The sequence below is a fragment of the Muscardinus avellanarius genome, assembly GCF_963383645.1.
Source record: "Muscardinus avellanarius genome assembly, chromosome: 9".
In the NCBI taxonomy this organism is placed as follows: Eukaryota; Metazoa; Chordata; class Mammalia; order Rodentia; family Gliridae; genus Muscardinus; species Muscardinus avellanarius.
Window position 1 is genome coordinate 298,073 of NC_137795.1, and position 17,658 is coordinate 315,730.

The 17,658-nt window shown below is 38.9% G+C and overlaps 1 protein-coding gene across 1 annotated transcript in view; it reads left to right on the plus strand.

Moving 5' to 3' along the window:
- Window positions 1-10,908: 10,908 nt before the first annotated feature.
- Window positions 10,909-17,658, plus strand: part of MATCAP2 (microtubule associated tyrosine carboxypeptidase 2) — a gene marked incomplete at its 3' end in the record, with an annotated part of 33,789 nt that continues 27,039 nt past the window's right edge. The window contains exon 1 of the mRNA XM_080700925.1: window positions 10,909-11,601. Within this exon, the coding sequence (XP_080557051.1) occupies window positions 11,182-11,601 (420 nt within the window). The 5' untranslated portion in view covers window positions 10,909-11,181. The remainder of the gene's footprint in view (window positions 11,602-17,658) is intronic.

Below are 17,658 nucleotides of genomic sequence, written 5' to 3' on the forward strand. Positions count from 1 at the left end.
TATTAGTGAGCCTAAAACGGGTGTCAATGCATACCGTAGGTCTAAAAGTTTACCTGCCTTTTATTATTTTAAAAATCTTGCATAATATTAAAATCTTTCTAAGCCATTATCCCGGCATTTGATTCTTCATGAAAACATTTCTTCAAGATAGGCTTGATAATGAACGACAGAGTAAAGGGAAATACCTAATCCTCAAACCAGGGTCAAAATAAGGCCTGGATCTTAAATTTTAAGACATTGTAGTGCCTAATAGACCATTTTATGTGCATTTTTAAAGTGAAAACCTAATTTCCTTTCCAGTGAAATATTTATAATCTTAATTTTATACTATTTTACTTGAGACTCAATGTTATAAAATACAGAGCCCGACAGGTGTGGCGGCATACTCTTGTAGTCCAGTACTTGGGAGGCTGAGACAGGAGGATTCCATTTGGAAGCCAGCCACGGCAACTTAGCGAGGCCCTCCACAAGTTAGTGAGATGCTATTTCCAAATAAGAAATAAAATTGGGCCAAGGTTTAGCTCAGAGGTAGAATGTATCTGGGTTAATCCCTAGGGCAACAATAAATAAATAAACAAACAAACAAACAGAGGCAGTTTTGTTGAGGGTATGATGTTGATGTTACTCAGAGCTAAGATCTGAAAGACAGCTCACATTGGCACCAGATGTTTTAAAAAATCTAATTTGATGTAGATTTGATTTTCATCTCAAAACACAAGTCAAAAATTACTCTAAAATACCATTCCTTTACGTTATGGAGCAAGGCTTTTCAACCTCAGCACTATTAACTTTGGATAAGATAATTCTTTGTTGCAGAGCACTGTTCCCTCCCTTCTCCCATACACACAGAGTTATGACAACCCAAAATGTCTCCACATATTGCCAGATATCCCCTGAACTGCAGAGTTGTTCTCCCTATCTCTATTGAGAACACTGCCTTGAAGCAAAATACAGATTCTTTCCTAATTCAGGTTTGGGAATCATCTTGATTTAGGAATCACATTGATTAAAATCATTTCTCCAAAGCCTAACAGTTGTAAAGAAAATGTGATTAAAACAATGTAGTAGCTGGGTGTGGTGACGCACGCTTGTAATCCCAGCATTTGAGAGGCTGAGACAGGAGGATTGCAGGTTCATGGCCAGCCTCAGCTATTTAGTGAGGCCCTTTGCAACTTAGTGAGACTCTGTTTTAAAGTAAAGAATAAAAGATTAGGGCTGGGAATGTAGCTTGCAGGTAGAAATGCCCCTGGGTTTTATCCTTAGTACCGTAACAACAACAACAGAACAATATTAGTATTAGAAAGTGAGTATTCTCATCAACTAGTGTGCGATTGGAAACGGATCCTTTGATATTTCAGTATATGGAGTTGGAAGCTTGAGGAGAGATACTTTATACAATAGTAGACTACTACTATTGACTTAATTCCCTTTGCATAAGTTGTGGCAGTCCATTTGTCAGTCTGTCTGTGTGTTGCATACCTGGACAGGTTATTTGGCAAAAAATTTCTGTAGTATAGTAAAATTTAAACCATCACTTGAGACCATTCAAGACTCAAGTTTACAGTCACTTTAAAAATAACTGACCAGGTCATTTTTCAATATAGTTCCTTTATTTGTTCCATATAGTGCTTGACTAAAACAATCCTAGAGCCTGTACCCAGCATTTCACTGAATAACAGAAAACCTAATTTGGCCAGCCAGAAACTTTATGAAGGATGGCTTAGCTAAAAAGATGTTCTCCTCTTCCCTGGTTGTCCCCTCACTATTGAGTATCTCAGAAGCTTGTGTTGTTCTGGTTAGCAGGAGAACTCGATTATGGTTAAGCATACTGGTGGAAATGCATTCCTTTCTTTCAGCTTTAAAAAAAGGTTACAAATGTACAACAAACTGGTTGTTTTATATTTCAGGACCAAAACACTTGTTTCTGAAATGACTTCCTATATAATATCTTATCCACTTTTGAGTTAGTCATGATTTAAATATAAATAAATATAATAAATTAAATATAAATAAATATTCTGATGGAAGTTTAAGGGAGTAAGATGACATAAGATATTTATGATGTTTAAAAATGGAATCAAGACCAGGGTATGGCACATGCCTATAATCCTAGTACTTGGGAGGCTGAGACAGGAGGGTTGCAAGTTCAGGGCCAGCCTCAGCAACTTAGTGAGCCACTCTGCAATTTAGTGAGACTCTGTTTCAAAATAAATTAGGTAGGACTGGCAGTTTAGTTCAAAGAAAGAACATCCCTGGGTTCAAGTCCTTGTACCACAAAAAGAAGATCTGAAAAGGTCTCTGCCCTCTCATAGCCTCTTAAAGAAGAAGCATTTATTATACCAAAGCCACTAAAACGTTGATTCTAAAATGTAGAATGAATCCAGGTGTGGTGGCACATACTTTTAATCCCAGTAATTGGAAGGCTTAGACAGGATAATTGCAAGTTCAAGGCCAGCCTCAGCAACTTAATGAGACACCATTTCAAAAAAATAAAATCAATGGGGCTGGAGGTGTAGATCAGAGATAGAATATCCCAGAGTTCAATCCTTAGTAACACACACACACACACACACACACACACACACACACACTTAGAATTGTTTATTACTTTATGTTAATATTAAACTTACTTTGAAAATGAAAATTTAATGATTACCCCATTTATGTTACTCCCTAGGGTGTTTCTATAAGGAACTAAATATAATATTGAATATAATAATAATGTTAACAATAATGACAGTTAACAAAGGCTGCTCAGTATAAGCCAGCACTGTTTTCAGCACTTAAAATTTATTTTTGAAAAATCCTCACACCAGTACCATGAAGCATGTATTATTATTATTATCCCAATTTAATAGGTGAGGAAACTGGCACAAAGACGCTGAGTGACTTCGTCAAGGTGACACAGTTCCTGATGGGCAGAGGCAAGATTCTAGGCAGACAAGCTCCATTCTAGAGCCTGCATTTGCAGCCACTCTTGAGAAAATCAGCATATCATCATAATATCTGTACAGTGGTTTGAGCCACAAAACCCAGGATCAGGATCTCATTTCAATACCACGATGCTGCATCTAGGCATGGGCGTGTGGCTCTGTAATCCCAGCACTTGGGAAGCTAAGACAGGAGATTCAAAGTCAACCTCCGCACCTTAGCAAGGCCCTCAACGTGTCAGTGTTTCAAACCAAAGGATAAAGCAGGGCTGAGGGTGTAGCTCAGAACACTCTTGGGCTCAATCTTCCGTACCATCAAAAACAAAAGCAAACAACAACAGCCAAATCAGTGTTACATTATTCAAGGTGTTGATTTTTTAGTTTTTATCACAGCAAGGGTATAATTTTTGCCTAGAAAGATCATAATTTACTTAAATATAAATTTATTGATTTCAAAATAGGAAAACAAGGGCTGGTGGTGTAGGTCAGTGGTGGAGTACCTGGCTAGCATGTTCAGGGCCCGAGGTTCAATCCCTAGCACTATAAAAATAAAAAACAAAAAGTTAAATTAGAAAATAAGACATTTTTTCCATGTAACACAAGATTATGTTAATTTATGCAGTTTACACTTTTTTGTTTTTGTTGCTGTTTTTTTTTTCTGTTTAGTTTTTTGGTGGTTCTTTCTGGGGGTTGAACCACTGGGCATTCTACCACTGAGCTACATGCTACATCCTCAGCCCTTTAAATTTTTTATTTTGAGACAGAGTAAGAGTCAGTAAGTTGTGATTCTCCTGCCTACTGAGTCCCTGGGATTTTGTGACTTTCTACTAACTTTATTTTGTTTGTAATGTAAGAAGTGATTAATGAGTCATCTGGACATGAAGCCCCTTTCTAAGTTTCTAACAAAAGTGAATGTTTAAAGATAAGCTGGACCTGGTGGCTCATGCTTGTAATCCCAGCATTCAGGAGGCTGAGACAGGAGGATCACAGTTCTCAGACAGCCTCAGCTACTTCGTGAGGCTCTTCTTGACTCAGTGAGACTCTGATTAAAAAAAATAAAAAGACATTTCATTGTCTTTTTTTATATCAAGAGAAAAGATATTTCTGATGTGCTAAACAAACTTTTGGAGGTAAATTAGTAGCATGATTATTTTAGCCATTGCTGTGAGTCACCTTTAAATAAAAATAAATAAAGAGACTAAAAAAATAGTATGAGCAGTGTAGCTCAGAGGTACAATGTCCCTGGGTTCATTCCCAGTAGTGCAAAAAATAAAAATAAAAAATAAAAGTACTGGAGACAAACCAGGCATGGTGGTGTGCACTTATAATTCCAGTACTTGGGAGACTGAGATAGGAGGATCACAAGCTCTAGGCCAGCCTCAACAATTTAACAAGGTGCTCTAGAACTTAGTGGAAGCCTATTCCAAAATAAAAATAAAATAGAGTTGGGAGTGTAGCTGGGAGGTAAGACTGTCCCTGGGTTCCAGGTTCCATCCCCAACACCCTCCCATACGAGAGACAAAAGTGTTCTTCAGGCTAGCATCTCGCCGTAGCGGGAGTACACAGAGACACCGAGCTCCTTTTGTCCTACAGCGGGCACCAGCCATCAAAACTTGTCTTCAGCCTCACTAATTATTTCATTTTCTTATACCTTCCTGGAATGATTTTTTTCCTTTATCCTTCAGGCAATCAAATTACCTGTCCATTCTTTTCTTTCAAACATTCTCTTCCTAGGCTATCTCTCTGACCACCATGAGCAGGGTAACGAACAAACAAAACTAAACTCAACTGTGCTGTAATAGAGTTTAAAAGTCCACTGTTGGGGGAGGTCACCAAACAACAAATGTAAAACTGCAACCAGGACCATTACTTCAGTAAAGAGATACAGGTGTTATGAGGGTCTGACACAGAGAAGTCAAAGACTTCCTTAACTGAAGAGTAAGTGTGAACCTTCCAGCTCGTGCAGGCTGTCGTATCTGGGGAGAGGACATTAAGTATGAGGGATTGACAGAAGGAGAGAGGCTGCGGTGGAGAGAACAGACCGTCTTGTGAGGTGAGCTGCAAGGGACCTGACTGTGGTTGGAGTTCTGACTTCACCCGGAGTGGAAGGCCCCGGAAAAGTTTGGTTTTTTTTGTCACAGTCTCCGTCATTTTAGATGACGTACAATCTGATTCTTACAATGCCTCCTTGTCACAGGTACTTAGAATGCCCTGTTTCTAACTGTAAAGACAACATGCTCAACAATTTTAAACCCCAAAACAGCACTGTCACGTAATAAGTGCTGTACAGTTTTAAAGAATCAGAAATACAGTCAAGTTTTTGAGTTCTTGAATGACATTAGCAGTGCCTCTTATCCTTAACAGTTGAAAAACTACACTGCACTGGATGCTGTTGGATTTAGAGGGATTATAGAGGTTATCTATTGCAATATCGAAAAATTGGGCCATAGCTATGTTTTTAAAGACAGTGATTTTTTTTTTTTTTTGGGTGGTACTGGGGTTCCTGGAAACCCTTCTACCTCTGGGCTACACTCCCAGACCTATTTTATACTTTTTATTTGGAAACAGGGTCTCCTGTCTCCACCTCCCAAGCATGGGGATTACAAACATGTGCCACCACGCCTGGCAAGACAGTGATTTTTTAAAATACAACATTTAAAAAGTGGTGTGCAAGCCAGGTGTGGTGGTGCACACTTGTAATCCCAGTACTTGGGGGGATCGCAGGTTCACAGACAGCCTCAGCCACGTAGTGAGGCCTTCTGCAACATAGTGAGACCCTGTTTCAAAGTAAATAATAATAATAATAATTATAATTATAATGATGATAATAAAAAGGGCTGGAGGTGTAGTTCAGAGGTAGAATGCCCTGGGTTCAGTCCCCAGTATTGAAAAAAAAAAGTAATGTGCAGTGCTGCTCTGGGGATATAGCTCAGTAAGGCACTTGTCTAGTATGTGAGAGGCCTTGGGTTTGATTTCCACCCCTGAAAAATAAGGGTTAAGATGTAATTTCTATATAGTATAGTTAATAAATTTTAAATGTGTGGTCTAACAAATTTGTAGACATGAAACCATTGCTCAGAACAAGATAAAAGACTGTTTCTAGCACCCAGTAGGCTCTTTTCCAATTTATGACCCCTCCATCAAAGGTAACTACTGTTCTGACTTTTAATATCATAAATTAGTTTTGTTATTTTTGAATTAATATACATGGAATTATATAGTATATGTTCCTTTTCTCTGGCTTTACTGTCTGAGGTTCATCCATTTTGTTGCTTACAATCTCAGTTTTTCATTGCTGGGTAGTGTTCTGTTTTATAGTACATCACAATGTGTTCAATCTTTTCCTTTTCTTTCGTTTTGGTACTGGAGATTGAACCCAGGTACATTCTGTCTCTTAGCCACACTCCCAACCCTTTTTTATTTTTGATTTTTAAACGATGTCTCACTAAGTTTCTGAGGATCTTGCTAAATTGCTGGGGCTGGCCTTGAAGCTACAATGCTTCTGTCTCAGCCTCTTAAATGCTGAGATTTCACATATATGCCAACACACCCTGCTTATTTATTCTAATACTGATAGACATTTGAGTTTTCAGTGATAAGATGCTTGAAAAATTAAAGTGTTTATCTTGTTTATGATTATTTAATTTTGTTCTGCTCCTTTTTTATTGTGATGAAGTATGTGATGAAGTAAACTATTGTTTTGTGGTGTAAACAAGCTCTCAGGTTTAAGTAGTGAATATGAAATTGTGCCATTTGAGGTTAGGAATGAAGCTCAGTAGTAGAGAGCCTTTTAAGTGTGTGTGAGCCCTGGGATCAAGTGCGTGAGCCCAGGATCATAAAAATAGGGGCAGGTGGAGGGATCACAATTTTGTAGGCCAAGTTTGTTGACTGGTATTTTTCCACCAGGCTTTATTTCTGGTCATCTACCCTCCAGCCAGGACCTCGTCATTCCTGTGAAACCTCAGCCATTCCAAGCTGTGGAACACTAAGTTCAGTGAGCAGTTTCCCCTTCTCCCTGTTCTTTCAGATGAGGAATGGGAGACACTGATGGGTTTAATGATTAGGCTAAGATTACAGACAGGTCATTGAAAGAGCTGGGACTGTAAGCCAGGAATTCTGGTATCCTTTTCTCCTGTTCTAGATACATAATAAATTTTCATTGTGTTGGTAATTTCAGAATTTACCTACTTGTGTGAACACACACTACTATGAATTTTAATGTTGAAAATATGACTATTTTCAGTAACCAGGTTTGAATGAGAATTTTCTTTGATCAACAAATTATTCCCTTGAAGATTTTAATGATATAGATGCTGATGGCTAAACTGTTAAGTATATAGTGTCTACCTTTAATGTAACATATTATGGCTTTTTAATCACCTTATCACTTTGGGGACATAATAAGTTGTACTTCCTCTAAATCTGCTTATGCTTAAAAAAGGTTTTTTATTTATTTTTGTGGTACTAGGGTGGAACCCAGGGTCTAACTGAGTTGCAAAGGGCCTCACTAAGTAGCTGAGGCTGTCTATGAACCATGATCCTTCTGTCTCAGCCTCCGAAATGCTGGGATGATAAGTGTGTGCCACCAGGCCTGGTAAAAACATTTTAATTTCTCATGAGAAATGAGTAAAAAAAATAGAAGGTTCTTAGCCAGGTCCGGTGATGCACACCGGTAATCCCAGTACTTGGGAGGCTAAAACAGGAGAATTGTAGGTTTGCAGCCAGCCTCAGTAACTTAGTGAGGCCCTCTGCAATTTAGTGAGACCCTGTTTGGAAATAAAATGATAATATACAGCTAGTGGGGTGTAATTCAGAGACAGAACACCCTTGGGTTCAATATCCAATAACACACACACACACACACACACAAATAAAAAATAAAATCTTTAATTGATTGTGCAGATAATTAGATCTTATTAGCCTTTTATTGTGTTCTAATGCATGTTCAAAAGCTATTTTTCACAAAATACAAATATTTAAAATTATAAGTACAGTTTTTGTGTGTTTGTATATTACTAGAGATTGAAGCTATACCCTTCCTTCAAGCTATACCCTTATAGCTTATTTTATTTTTTATTTTGAAACAGGGTCTCAGAAGTTCCTGAGGCCTTGCTAGGTTGCCAAGGCTGGCTTTGAACGTTGTGAACCTTCTGTCATTCTCCCCAGTATTGAGGTTTTAGGTGTGTGCCACCACAACCAGCTACAAATACAGTATTTTAGGTTCTCTAATACTTAACATAATTGCAATATAATATGTGTGACTCTGGGAAATTAACTCATCATCTTGTATGAGTTCCAGGAAGGACCAGATGCCTTATTCTTATTAACTTTATGGAATCTCCAACATTTGGCAGGATTGGCATGCATGAAATCAGTTCCCCCTCGGCAGTGAGACTTCACTCACTAGCAGATGGAGCTTTAAAGGGACTGATGCCCAGCATCTAGGTAGATCACTAGGAAGTGAACTGACAGGCCACAACTCCTGGAGAGATGGCTTCTGTCAGCCACCCTCTGCCACCTCTACTTCTCATGGAGGGTTTTTACAGGAAGTTTAGGTCTTTTAAAATAATATCCTCAAGTATATGTTATTTGACAAAATTGTGAATTGGCAGGTCATTGATGCTTTATGACAAAACAAAAGAACTCAATGAGATCAGCTCTTTAGTCACAAAGCTACTAAGTCTTAAGAATCAAAGAATCCATTTTTGCATTGAGCATTTTTTTAAAAAATCAGCACAACACATGTAATGATCCATTGAAACAGGGCTTCTTCAGGGTCATTTTATTGTTTAATTCGGTTTAACGTTCTCCCTTTTTACTATGAAGATCAAATGTGCTAAGAACTTGGTTACCTTCCTTTACCTTTCTGGCTGCTCCTTGTCCTTACGACTAGGCTTATGATACCCTTATTCTTATCTCCATTCTCCTTCTCTTTTCCTTTTAGTGTCTGTTTCAGCATTGCTTTCGTTATTATTTTTTCCTAAACTTAGGGTGTCTTGGGGGAAACGAGCATGTTCTTGAGCCTTGGGCCACAGCCTGTGTCCTCTGTCTGAGCTTGTTTGCCTTGCTAGTTTTGACTATCAGTTGGTGACACTAAAGTCTGAAACTGCTGAGAAACTGGAATGTACCACCCTGTGATGAAAATTTTCTTTGTCTTGGCATTTTTGCCTGTTTGAATCTTTAACATTTTTTGAATGACTTCTTTATAAAAATCCTCTTCAATTAAACTTGTACTTAGAGTGACATTTAGCCTCTGCAAATTCATACTCTATGTTTTAGACACCAGAATTCAAATTTCACATGCAGTCCTAGAAAATGTAAGTACAAGACCTTAAAGTACTTTACATATTGGGTTATTGTTGTCCACTTGTGGCCTGGTGCTATGTCTAAGCCCTGTGACTTCTGGGCTATAAAAATTTTATGTTTAGCACAGGGTGTTTTTACTTTGCACAATTGATTTCGGGGAGGAATACTTCTTTGTGTAGGATACTCTGTTGTGAAAGTTATTTAATATCACCCTACCCTTTGGTCAGAAGATGACAGTAGCCCCTCCCAGTGTGATGGCCAGAAAGTCTCTTAGAGCACAAGTCGCCCCCAATTGAGACCTAATGACATTTCCACTTCTGCAGTGCTCTCCTCATTAAAATACGAATGATTCCAGAACTGTGAATACCTGTTTATCCAGAATGGTTGGATATGTTTAGGGTGTTTATTCATTTATTCAGAGAACATTACTGTTCAGATGAGCTGGATTTACGGGAGCTCAGGAGTCCGAAAGCCCCACCTGAGATCTCCTCACCTGATCCCTTCACATTGCGTGGTTCTTTCTCCTCACTCTACGTTACTATTGATGACTTTAGTTTTTGACCTTTAATCATATGCTAACTGTATTACTAATCAAAGCTTTACAGGAATGCCTTATTTCAGAGTCAAGTCAGAATAGAAGCTGATTATAAGCAGGAACAATGTATAGAATTGATATAGAATTATTAAGAAAATAAACCAATTATTAATACTGAATGACATTATTAAAACATGCTTAGACATACATATGTTTAGTCTGAAAAATGATTTTTGAGATAAATACAACATTGATGTCCTTTTACTGATGACTACCTTTATATGTAGTCCAGATTTCAATATTATATTAGCCTTAGAAGTACCTTGAGCTGGGCATGGTGGCGCACGCTTGTAATCCCTGCGCTTGGGAGGCGGAGACAGGAGGATTGCGCAGGTTCGAAGCCAGTCGAGCTGGCTTAAGAGACCGTTTCCAAATAAAAGTATAAAAAATAGGTCTGGGAGTGTAGCCCGGAGGTAGAAGGGTTTCCAAGAACCCCAGTACCACCAAAAAAAAAAAAAAGTACCTTGGATTTTACATTGATATTAATAATTCTATTAATATATTCTTTATGAAATTCACATTTGTATAGAGTATTCAAAATATGTATGCATATTATCTCACATCTATATTTCACCTTGATCTATATAAATGGTTTGAAGTTGAGTAATTTTACATATAATTTAACATATATATGCTGTGGGGAAAAGAAATGATAGTGTTTAGCTTGACCACACTTAGATAACACATCCATTTAATATTTATTTATTTATTTATTTATTTATTTTTTGCAGTACTGGGGATGGAACCCAGGAGCATTCTACCGCCAACCTATACTCCCCAGCCCTATTTGGTATTCTTTATTTTGAAACAGGATCTCACTGAGTTGCGAAGGGCCTCACTAAGTAGCTGAGGCTGTCCGCGAACCGCGTACCTCCCGTGTCAGCCTCCCCAGTGCTGGGATTACAAGCGTGCACCACCATGCCTGGCTCCCCATTTAATATTTAAAATATCTCTCCTAACGATTGTTGTAAAATTATAGTGTTTGCAGAAACTTCAGAGTGCTTTTCTCATAACTAATTTGTTTCATGTGGCATCTTTGTTATTTCTTTTGTTTTGATTTTATCTGTTACCACAGAGAAGCTTCACTGGCCTGAGCAAGAACTTGCCAAGAAGTCTGTTCTAAATGCAGAAGATTCATTCGTCATCGATAGCAAGAAAAGCCTTTCACATTTATCCTCTGGGATACTGAAGGACATTTTCACAACTGGAACCAGTAGTTACAATGTCCTATTACAGAGCAAAGAGGAGAGAAAGCACCATTCACAAAAACAGTCTTCCTCCATCTACACCAAAAGATGTAGAAAACCCAGCAAATCTCCTAGCCCTTCTCATAGTAAAGATCCTTGCGGGATGAAAGCCCCGGTGCCCATGGCAGGCAGTGGCACTTGGTATTGCCTGAAGAGGCAGCCTACTGTTTTTGTCACGAGGCCCATGTCAAGTCCTGTGAAGTTTACACATGATATCTCTGTTACAGGGAGCAGCATCGTACCGCCACCTAAACCCCAAAGCAAGGTCAAGCGACGCCACTTGTCCATGGCTTCAAAGCCAAAGCAGCAGCCTCAGCTGTCCAGAAGCTTTGAAAAGGCCGATGACTCTTCTGGAAAGAGATTTTGTATATTGACTGCTATAAAGCCTACCAACTTAGAGAAAGAAAAGCTGAAATTCTTCAAGTCAGACTATACCTACAATCCTCGATTCGAGTATGCTAACCCTTCTCTGCCAAGTGTGTTAGCCAAGCACAGCAACGCATCTGACCGATTTCTTAAGCAGGTAAAGTACCACTTTGGTAGTAGCGTTTCATTTTTATGTAGCTAAAGTAATTATCATTTACAAGCAAAAAGACATTTAAAAGTGTTCCATTTAGTTGGGCGTGGTGGTGCACATTTGTAATCCCAGCATTTAGGAGACTGAGACAGGAAGATCACAGTTCCCAGACAGCCTCAGCTACTTAGTGAGGCCCTTTGCAACTCAGTGAGATCCTGTTTCAAAATAAACTATAAAAAATAGGGTTGTGGCTGTTTCCAAAAAAAAAAAAAAAAAAAGACCCTGTTTCAAAAAAAAAAAAAAAAAAGTATAAAAATAGGTCTGGGAGTGTAGCCCGGAGGGTAGAAGGGTTTCCAGGAATCCCAGTACCACACAAAAAATATATTTATAGTTGTGGGTGTAGCTTGGAGGTAGAATGTTCCTGGGTTCCATCCCCAGAAAGAAAAATAGGGCTGGGGGTATAGCTCAGAGGTAGAATGCCCCTGGGTTCTATCCCCAGCACTGCCCAAAAAAAAAAGTTTCAATTATTCACATATCTACCTAGGACACACATATATGACAAGAAGTCTCCAGGTGAGTGGTATTGCCTATTACCTACACAGAACAACTTTGTACCAATCTAAATCTGTAAAGAATCTATTATATAGACTCTTTGTGATAGAGAGTAACTATTATTGAAGAAAACTTCAGATTCTGGTTACAAGCTTTTGTTCAGGAGTTATAAATTTATGACTTATTATCTGGGCTATCAACAAGTGTTGGATAGCCCAGGCTATCCATGTCTTTGTTTTCTAGTTGAGTTTGTTTGTGTGTTTGTTTTTGTTTTGTTTTGTTTTGTTTTGTGTATCAAAGATTAAACATAGGGCATTCTACCTCTGAGCTACATCACCAGTCCTTTTTATTTTTGGCTTTGAAACAGGGTCTTTCTAAGTTGCTTGGACTGACCTTGAACCTCCAATCCTCGTCTCAACCTCCCAAATATTAGGATTATAGATGTGCACCACTGTTCCTGGCACTAATTGGGTTTTTAATGGCTTAGATGGAGAATTCAAACTCTGGTTCTTCCAAGCTCCTTCATTCCCACCTTGTTTAGGTTCCTTTAGGCAGTTGGTAGGCCCAGACTTGATTCTTGACCAGGAGCTTGTTAATACCTCACTAAAACTACTAATCGGCTGGGCTTGGTGGTGCACTCCTGTAATCCTAGTACTTGGGAAGCTGAGACAGGAGGATCACAGGTTCAAGGATAACCTCAGCAAGTAGTGAGACTCTCATCAACCTAGCAAGACTCTGTTTAGAACCAAAAAATAAAACAGGGCTGGGATGTAGCCTGGAGATAGAATGCCTCTGGTTTCCATCCCCAGTACCATAAATAAAATAAAATAAAATAATCATCATCTAATAAATACTCAGCATTCATTTAAGATGAAAATAATGGGATTTCAAACACTATCTTCAAGGTTATCAAATCATAATGTGAATGATAATAATACTTTCTGAATTGCTTAATTTAGACTTTACTACAGAGGTTTTTGTTTTATAGGGCTATGATAGACTTCGAAACTTCATGTAAGTATTTGATGAGAAATTGGCTGACATGTACCTGCAGGGCATAGTTTTAAGATGATAAAGGCAAGCTACATTTGATTGAATATACTCTGGACAGGTTTTTTATAATACTTTAGCCTCAAATCTGCATTGTCAGTGATTGAAAAACATATCTGTAGAATAGATAAAATTGTGCGGTTCTGTTTGTATCTGATGCTTGCCCTATCTTAGCATTTTTGTTGATAATACAGTATAGTTCTTCATTCTTATGGCCAGAAGATTCTTTTCTGTTCACTATAAATGACAAAACCTGACCACTCTTTTAAAACCAATATGTTCTGTGTTTTTTAAGGGGAGAAGGGGTGCTGAGAATTGAACCCAGAGTCTTTCAAATACTAGACAAGGTGTAGACTGAGCTACACCCCAGCTCTGAAATATTATATAAAACTTATTTTAAGATTAAAATAATTTTAAGCATGCTACTTATTTTTCTTTGTTAGAAAAAGTCATTTCCACTGCTTACACACACACACACACACACACACACACACACACACACACACACATTCCCTTCGGCATGCCCCTCTTTTAAATATGTACTGAGAGTATGCTAAAAAGATTGTGACTCGGATTGAGAAGTTATTATCATAAAGTGTATTTTGGGATGGGGAAGGCAGCATTAACATAGTGATTGTGCATTTAGGTCTACTACTTACCTCATGTATAAGATGGAGTAAAGGGGACAGGGCTACAGCTCAGTGGCAAAGTGCTTACCTAACATGCCCAAGGCCTTGTGTTCAATCTCTAGCATTAAAAAAAATGCCAGAAACTTTCCTGGTTTACCTTGTGCAAACTGGAGTAAAGGCAATGCCTAAAGAGGTGGTCTTGGTGGTTAAATGAGATAATATTTTATCCACGTCCTGCACTGAGCATAGTGCTTGGCACGTCGTATGTGCTAATAAAGTTTGTTATTTGTATTCTGGCAGTCATTCTCATGTCTTTTTGGTGGAAATTATAATTGAGTGACAAGGGATTTCATGAATGTGAGATGTATAATTGTGAAAATGCTATTTACTTTTTTCCTTTAGTGCTGAAAGATGCTTCATATTTTTTACACACACACACACACACACACACACACACACACACACACACACACTGTTTTGAGGGGAGTCTGCAGTCTCAAGCCCTGCACATTGGAAAAGAAATGTATAACCATTAGGACATTTGGTCAGAATTGGTGCTTTCTCATTTCCCTATGAGACAACTTGGGTTCATCAGCAAACCCCAAATTCAGAGTTGACACTGCTTCACCTTTAGCTTTACAATCTTTCTTTTAACCCATTTTCAGCAGCTGGATGTTGAACCTGTACTTGAATTGCTTGAAACTTCTAAGTAGTATCAGCAAAGCTATCTGGCTCTTGCTTCCAACGCCACATTGAAGGAAATGTTCTCAATATGTCAGATCTACAGTTTAAACCACTTCAAATAAAAGAAATTTGTAGAACAAGGCCTCTGGAGAAACATGCTTAATTTCCTCTTCAGATCCAAGTGAATTATGACCTGATGTCATACTCCTTCCCATCCCCACTGTGAAGCTACACAGCTTCAGGGCTGGTCTGCAGGACTCAGAATGTCCTTGCCAACCCCCAGCTGCTAGTCTCCTGAGTCTCACAGTCTGGACCTATAAAGGCAGCTAATCGTTGGAGGATGACTGTGGCCCTCTTGTAGCTCACAGACAGCCTAGCACCAAGGCAGTGCTCAGGGCTGGCCATCCCTAGTTGGTCTCCCCAGCATCATCAAGAGGTTCCAGGTTCGTTCTAGTCTAGGCAGTAGGGCCCTTGACAGGCACTCAGGCCCAAGAGGAAGGAGGCACAGGGCATCCAGCCTGGGCTGCAGGAATGGAATGTAAGTCTAGGTGGAGCCTGTTGAACTCTGCTTAGCTCCTTGCTGGCAGCCTTGATAGCCTCAAGTAAAATGCAAGCCCTCAAGAATGATCAAGGAGCATCTTCTCATGGCCCTGGCACCCTCTCTGTGTATCACAGAAACAGTGTTTGTGTGTGTTACTAGGGATTGAACCCAGAGGCATTCTATCTCTGAGCTATACCTCCAACTCTATTTTTTTATTTTGAAATAGGGTCTCACTGAGTTGCTGAGGCTGGTGTCAAACCTGTGATTCTCCTGTCTCAGCCTCCCAAGTACTGGGATTATGGGCATGCCCACAATGCCCCGCAAGAGTGTTTGATGTTTCTCAAAAAAGGCATTTTCATCATAACCATACTATTTAAGAGTTATTATTTGATATTAGTATATTGCATATCTAAGTGAAAAACTATTCTGTTTGTGTAATTTAGTGCCCCAAATTTTCTCTATTACTTAAAGTTAATGGAAGTTAGTTGTTCCATACTGTCAAGGTTAGCCTGGCTGAACTGAAATCAAAAGGGAAGAACCGATTCTTAGAGCTCTTTTTTTTCTGCACAAAACAGCATAATATATTAATGCATTGACATTTATAGAGTTCAGATGTCAAAGTAAATACCTCAGTGGAGCAACTTTGTTAGGAAGGAAATTCTGATTTTTTGTCTTCCTAGTTAGCAAACGTTATTCACTTGTAGTGCATTAGTCTCACAATTTAGATTTGTTTATGGGTCTGAGTTGATTGGAAGGGGCTGGCTGCACTCATTAGCACATTGGGAATCGGCCATTAGTTATTTTAACTGGAGCCAGTTTGGATTCAGTGTTATTGAATGTGTAGGGGTTTTAAGAGAAGGTAGAGAGATGAATTTTATCTGATGTTAAGTTCATTGGACAAATACGAGTTGACTACGCCAGTGAAAGCTGCCTGTGAGCCAGTCACCCCTGAGTTGCCAGTTGCCATCTCTAATCTTTAGGATACATTAGACAGCTCTATATTAATTAGGACCAATGATTAGACTAACGAAGAATGTCAGATGTGGTTTTTCTGAAAACAGTCTCTTGCTTTTAGAATTTGTAGTACAAGAGGAATAGGTCATTGTTATATTAAAATAGAGACATAAAATCACAAATCATGCTCTAAAGCAAGGCAAGTGTTCAACTTTCTTTTTTGTAGAAACGAATTTGATTGAGATAAAAAGCCTTCATTAGTAGAACATTCTATAATAAAATTTCCTTAAGGCTAAATTATAATTGTAATAAACTTGATAGAGTGTTTTATCTTCAACGATCTTAAATTTTCCAAACAGTGAAGGGAAATAAAAAAAAACAAGACCTTTTGAAATTATAACTCTCCCTAGATGACATGATTTTCTGTTTATCAAATCACAAAACTTTCACAGATATGCTGAAGTTATAAGGTTTTTTAAAAGGTTATCTGAGTTTTTTGTGTTCTGTAGTAGCTTTGTGTACTTAGATTGGAGAAACAGAGTCACTTCTTGACCTAATAACAAGAAAGGTGTTTTTGCAGATCAGACAGGGAAACAGCCCAATCAGATTGTATGTCCTTGGAAGGAAGTCTGACCTTGATGACTCAGTGAAAGGCTTTGTTGATTTCCCTTGGACAACTCCACTACCGTGTGCATTCATTCTTAGGTTCTTATCTTGACAGGGTCTTTGCTAGGAAACAGCTTGAGTGTCTGCTTGTTCCATTTTAAGTGGTGAAAAAAGTCTGCAATACTGAGCCGTTTTTAAAACCCAGTAGCACTGACACTGTTTTTCCCACTCTTCCTAATGTGTATCCAGACTACTACTACCTTGACATCACAGAACGCAGAAGGGGAGACCCGAGGGGGCAGGGAATGGAAAGACCGCAAGTGACCTTTTCTTTCTTTTCTGGACTTTGTCATTCATTGAAGGCAGATTCAATCTTCGTGATCAACTGGACCTGGTGGCACATGCTTATAATTCCAGTACTTGGGAGGCTGAGAAAGGAGGATCACAGATTGGAGGCCAGCCTCGGCAATTTAGTGAGGCTGTCAGTATCTTAGTGAGATCCTTTTTCCAAATAATAAAATAAAAAAGGCTGGGGGTATAGCTCAGAGGTAGACTCTCCCCTGAGTTCAATCCCCAGTAACACACACACACACACACACACACACACACACACACACACACAGTCTGTGATCTATTTATTTGGTGGATTCTGCATATGTAGGATATAATATATGAAATGTAATTTGTGAAATATTTTGGCTTGTTACTTTTTGTTATAATCTGATCCTAGTTTGCAGTTCATGTTATTGCAAAACTAGATTTGGGGGGAAAATATTTTGCTGTCTTCGGTCTCTCCCCTGCTCTCCACCTGCCGCCAGTGTCTGGCTAAGGTGAATCTGGTCATGTACTCTTCCTGAAAAACTTCAGGTTCCCCATAATTCAGGGTACTGGCCGTCCAGGCCTTTGACCAAAGCCAGCTCTATGCTTCCACAGCGTCTGTCCTGGCGTTCATCCACTGTTACTTTGTGTGTGTGTGTGTGTGTGTGTGTGTGTGTGTGTGTGTGTGTGGCACTGGGGATGGAACCCAGGGGCCTTCTATCTCTGAGC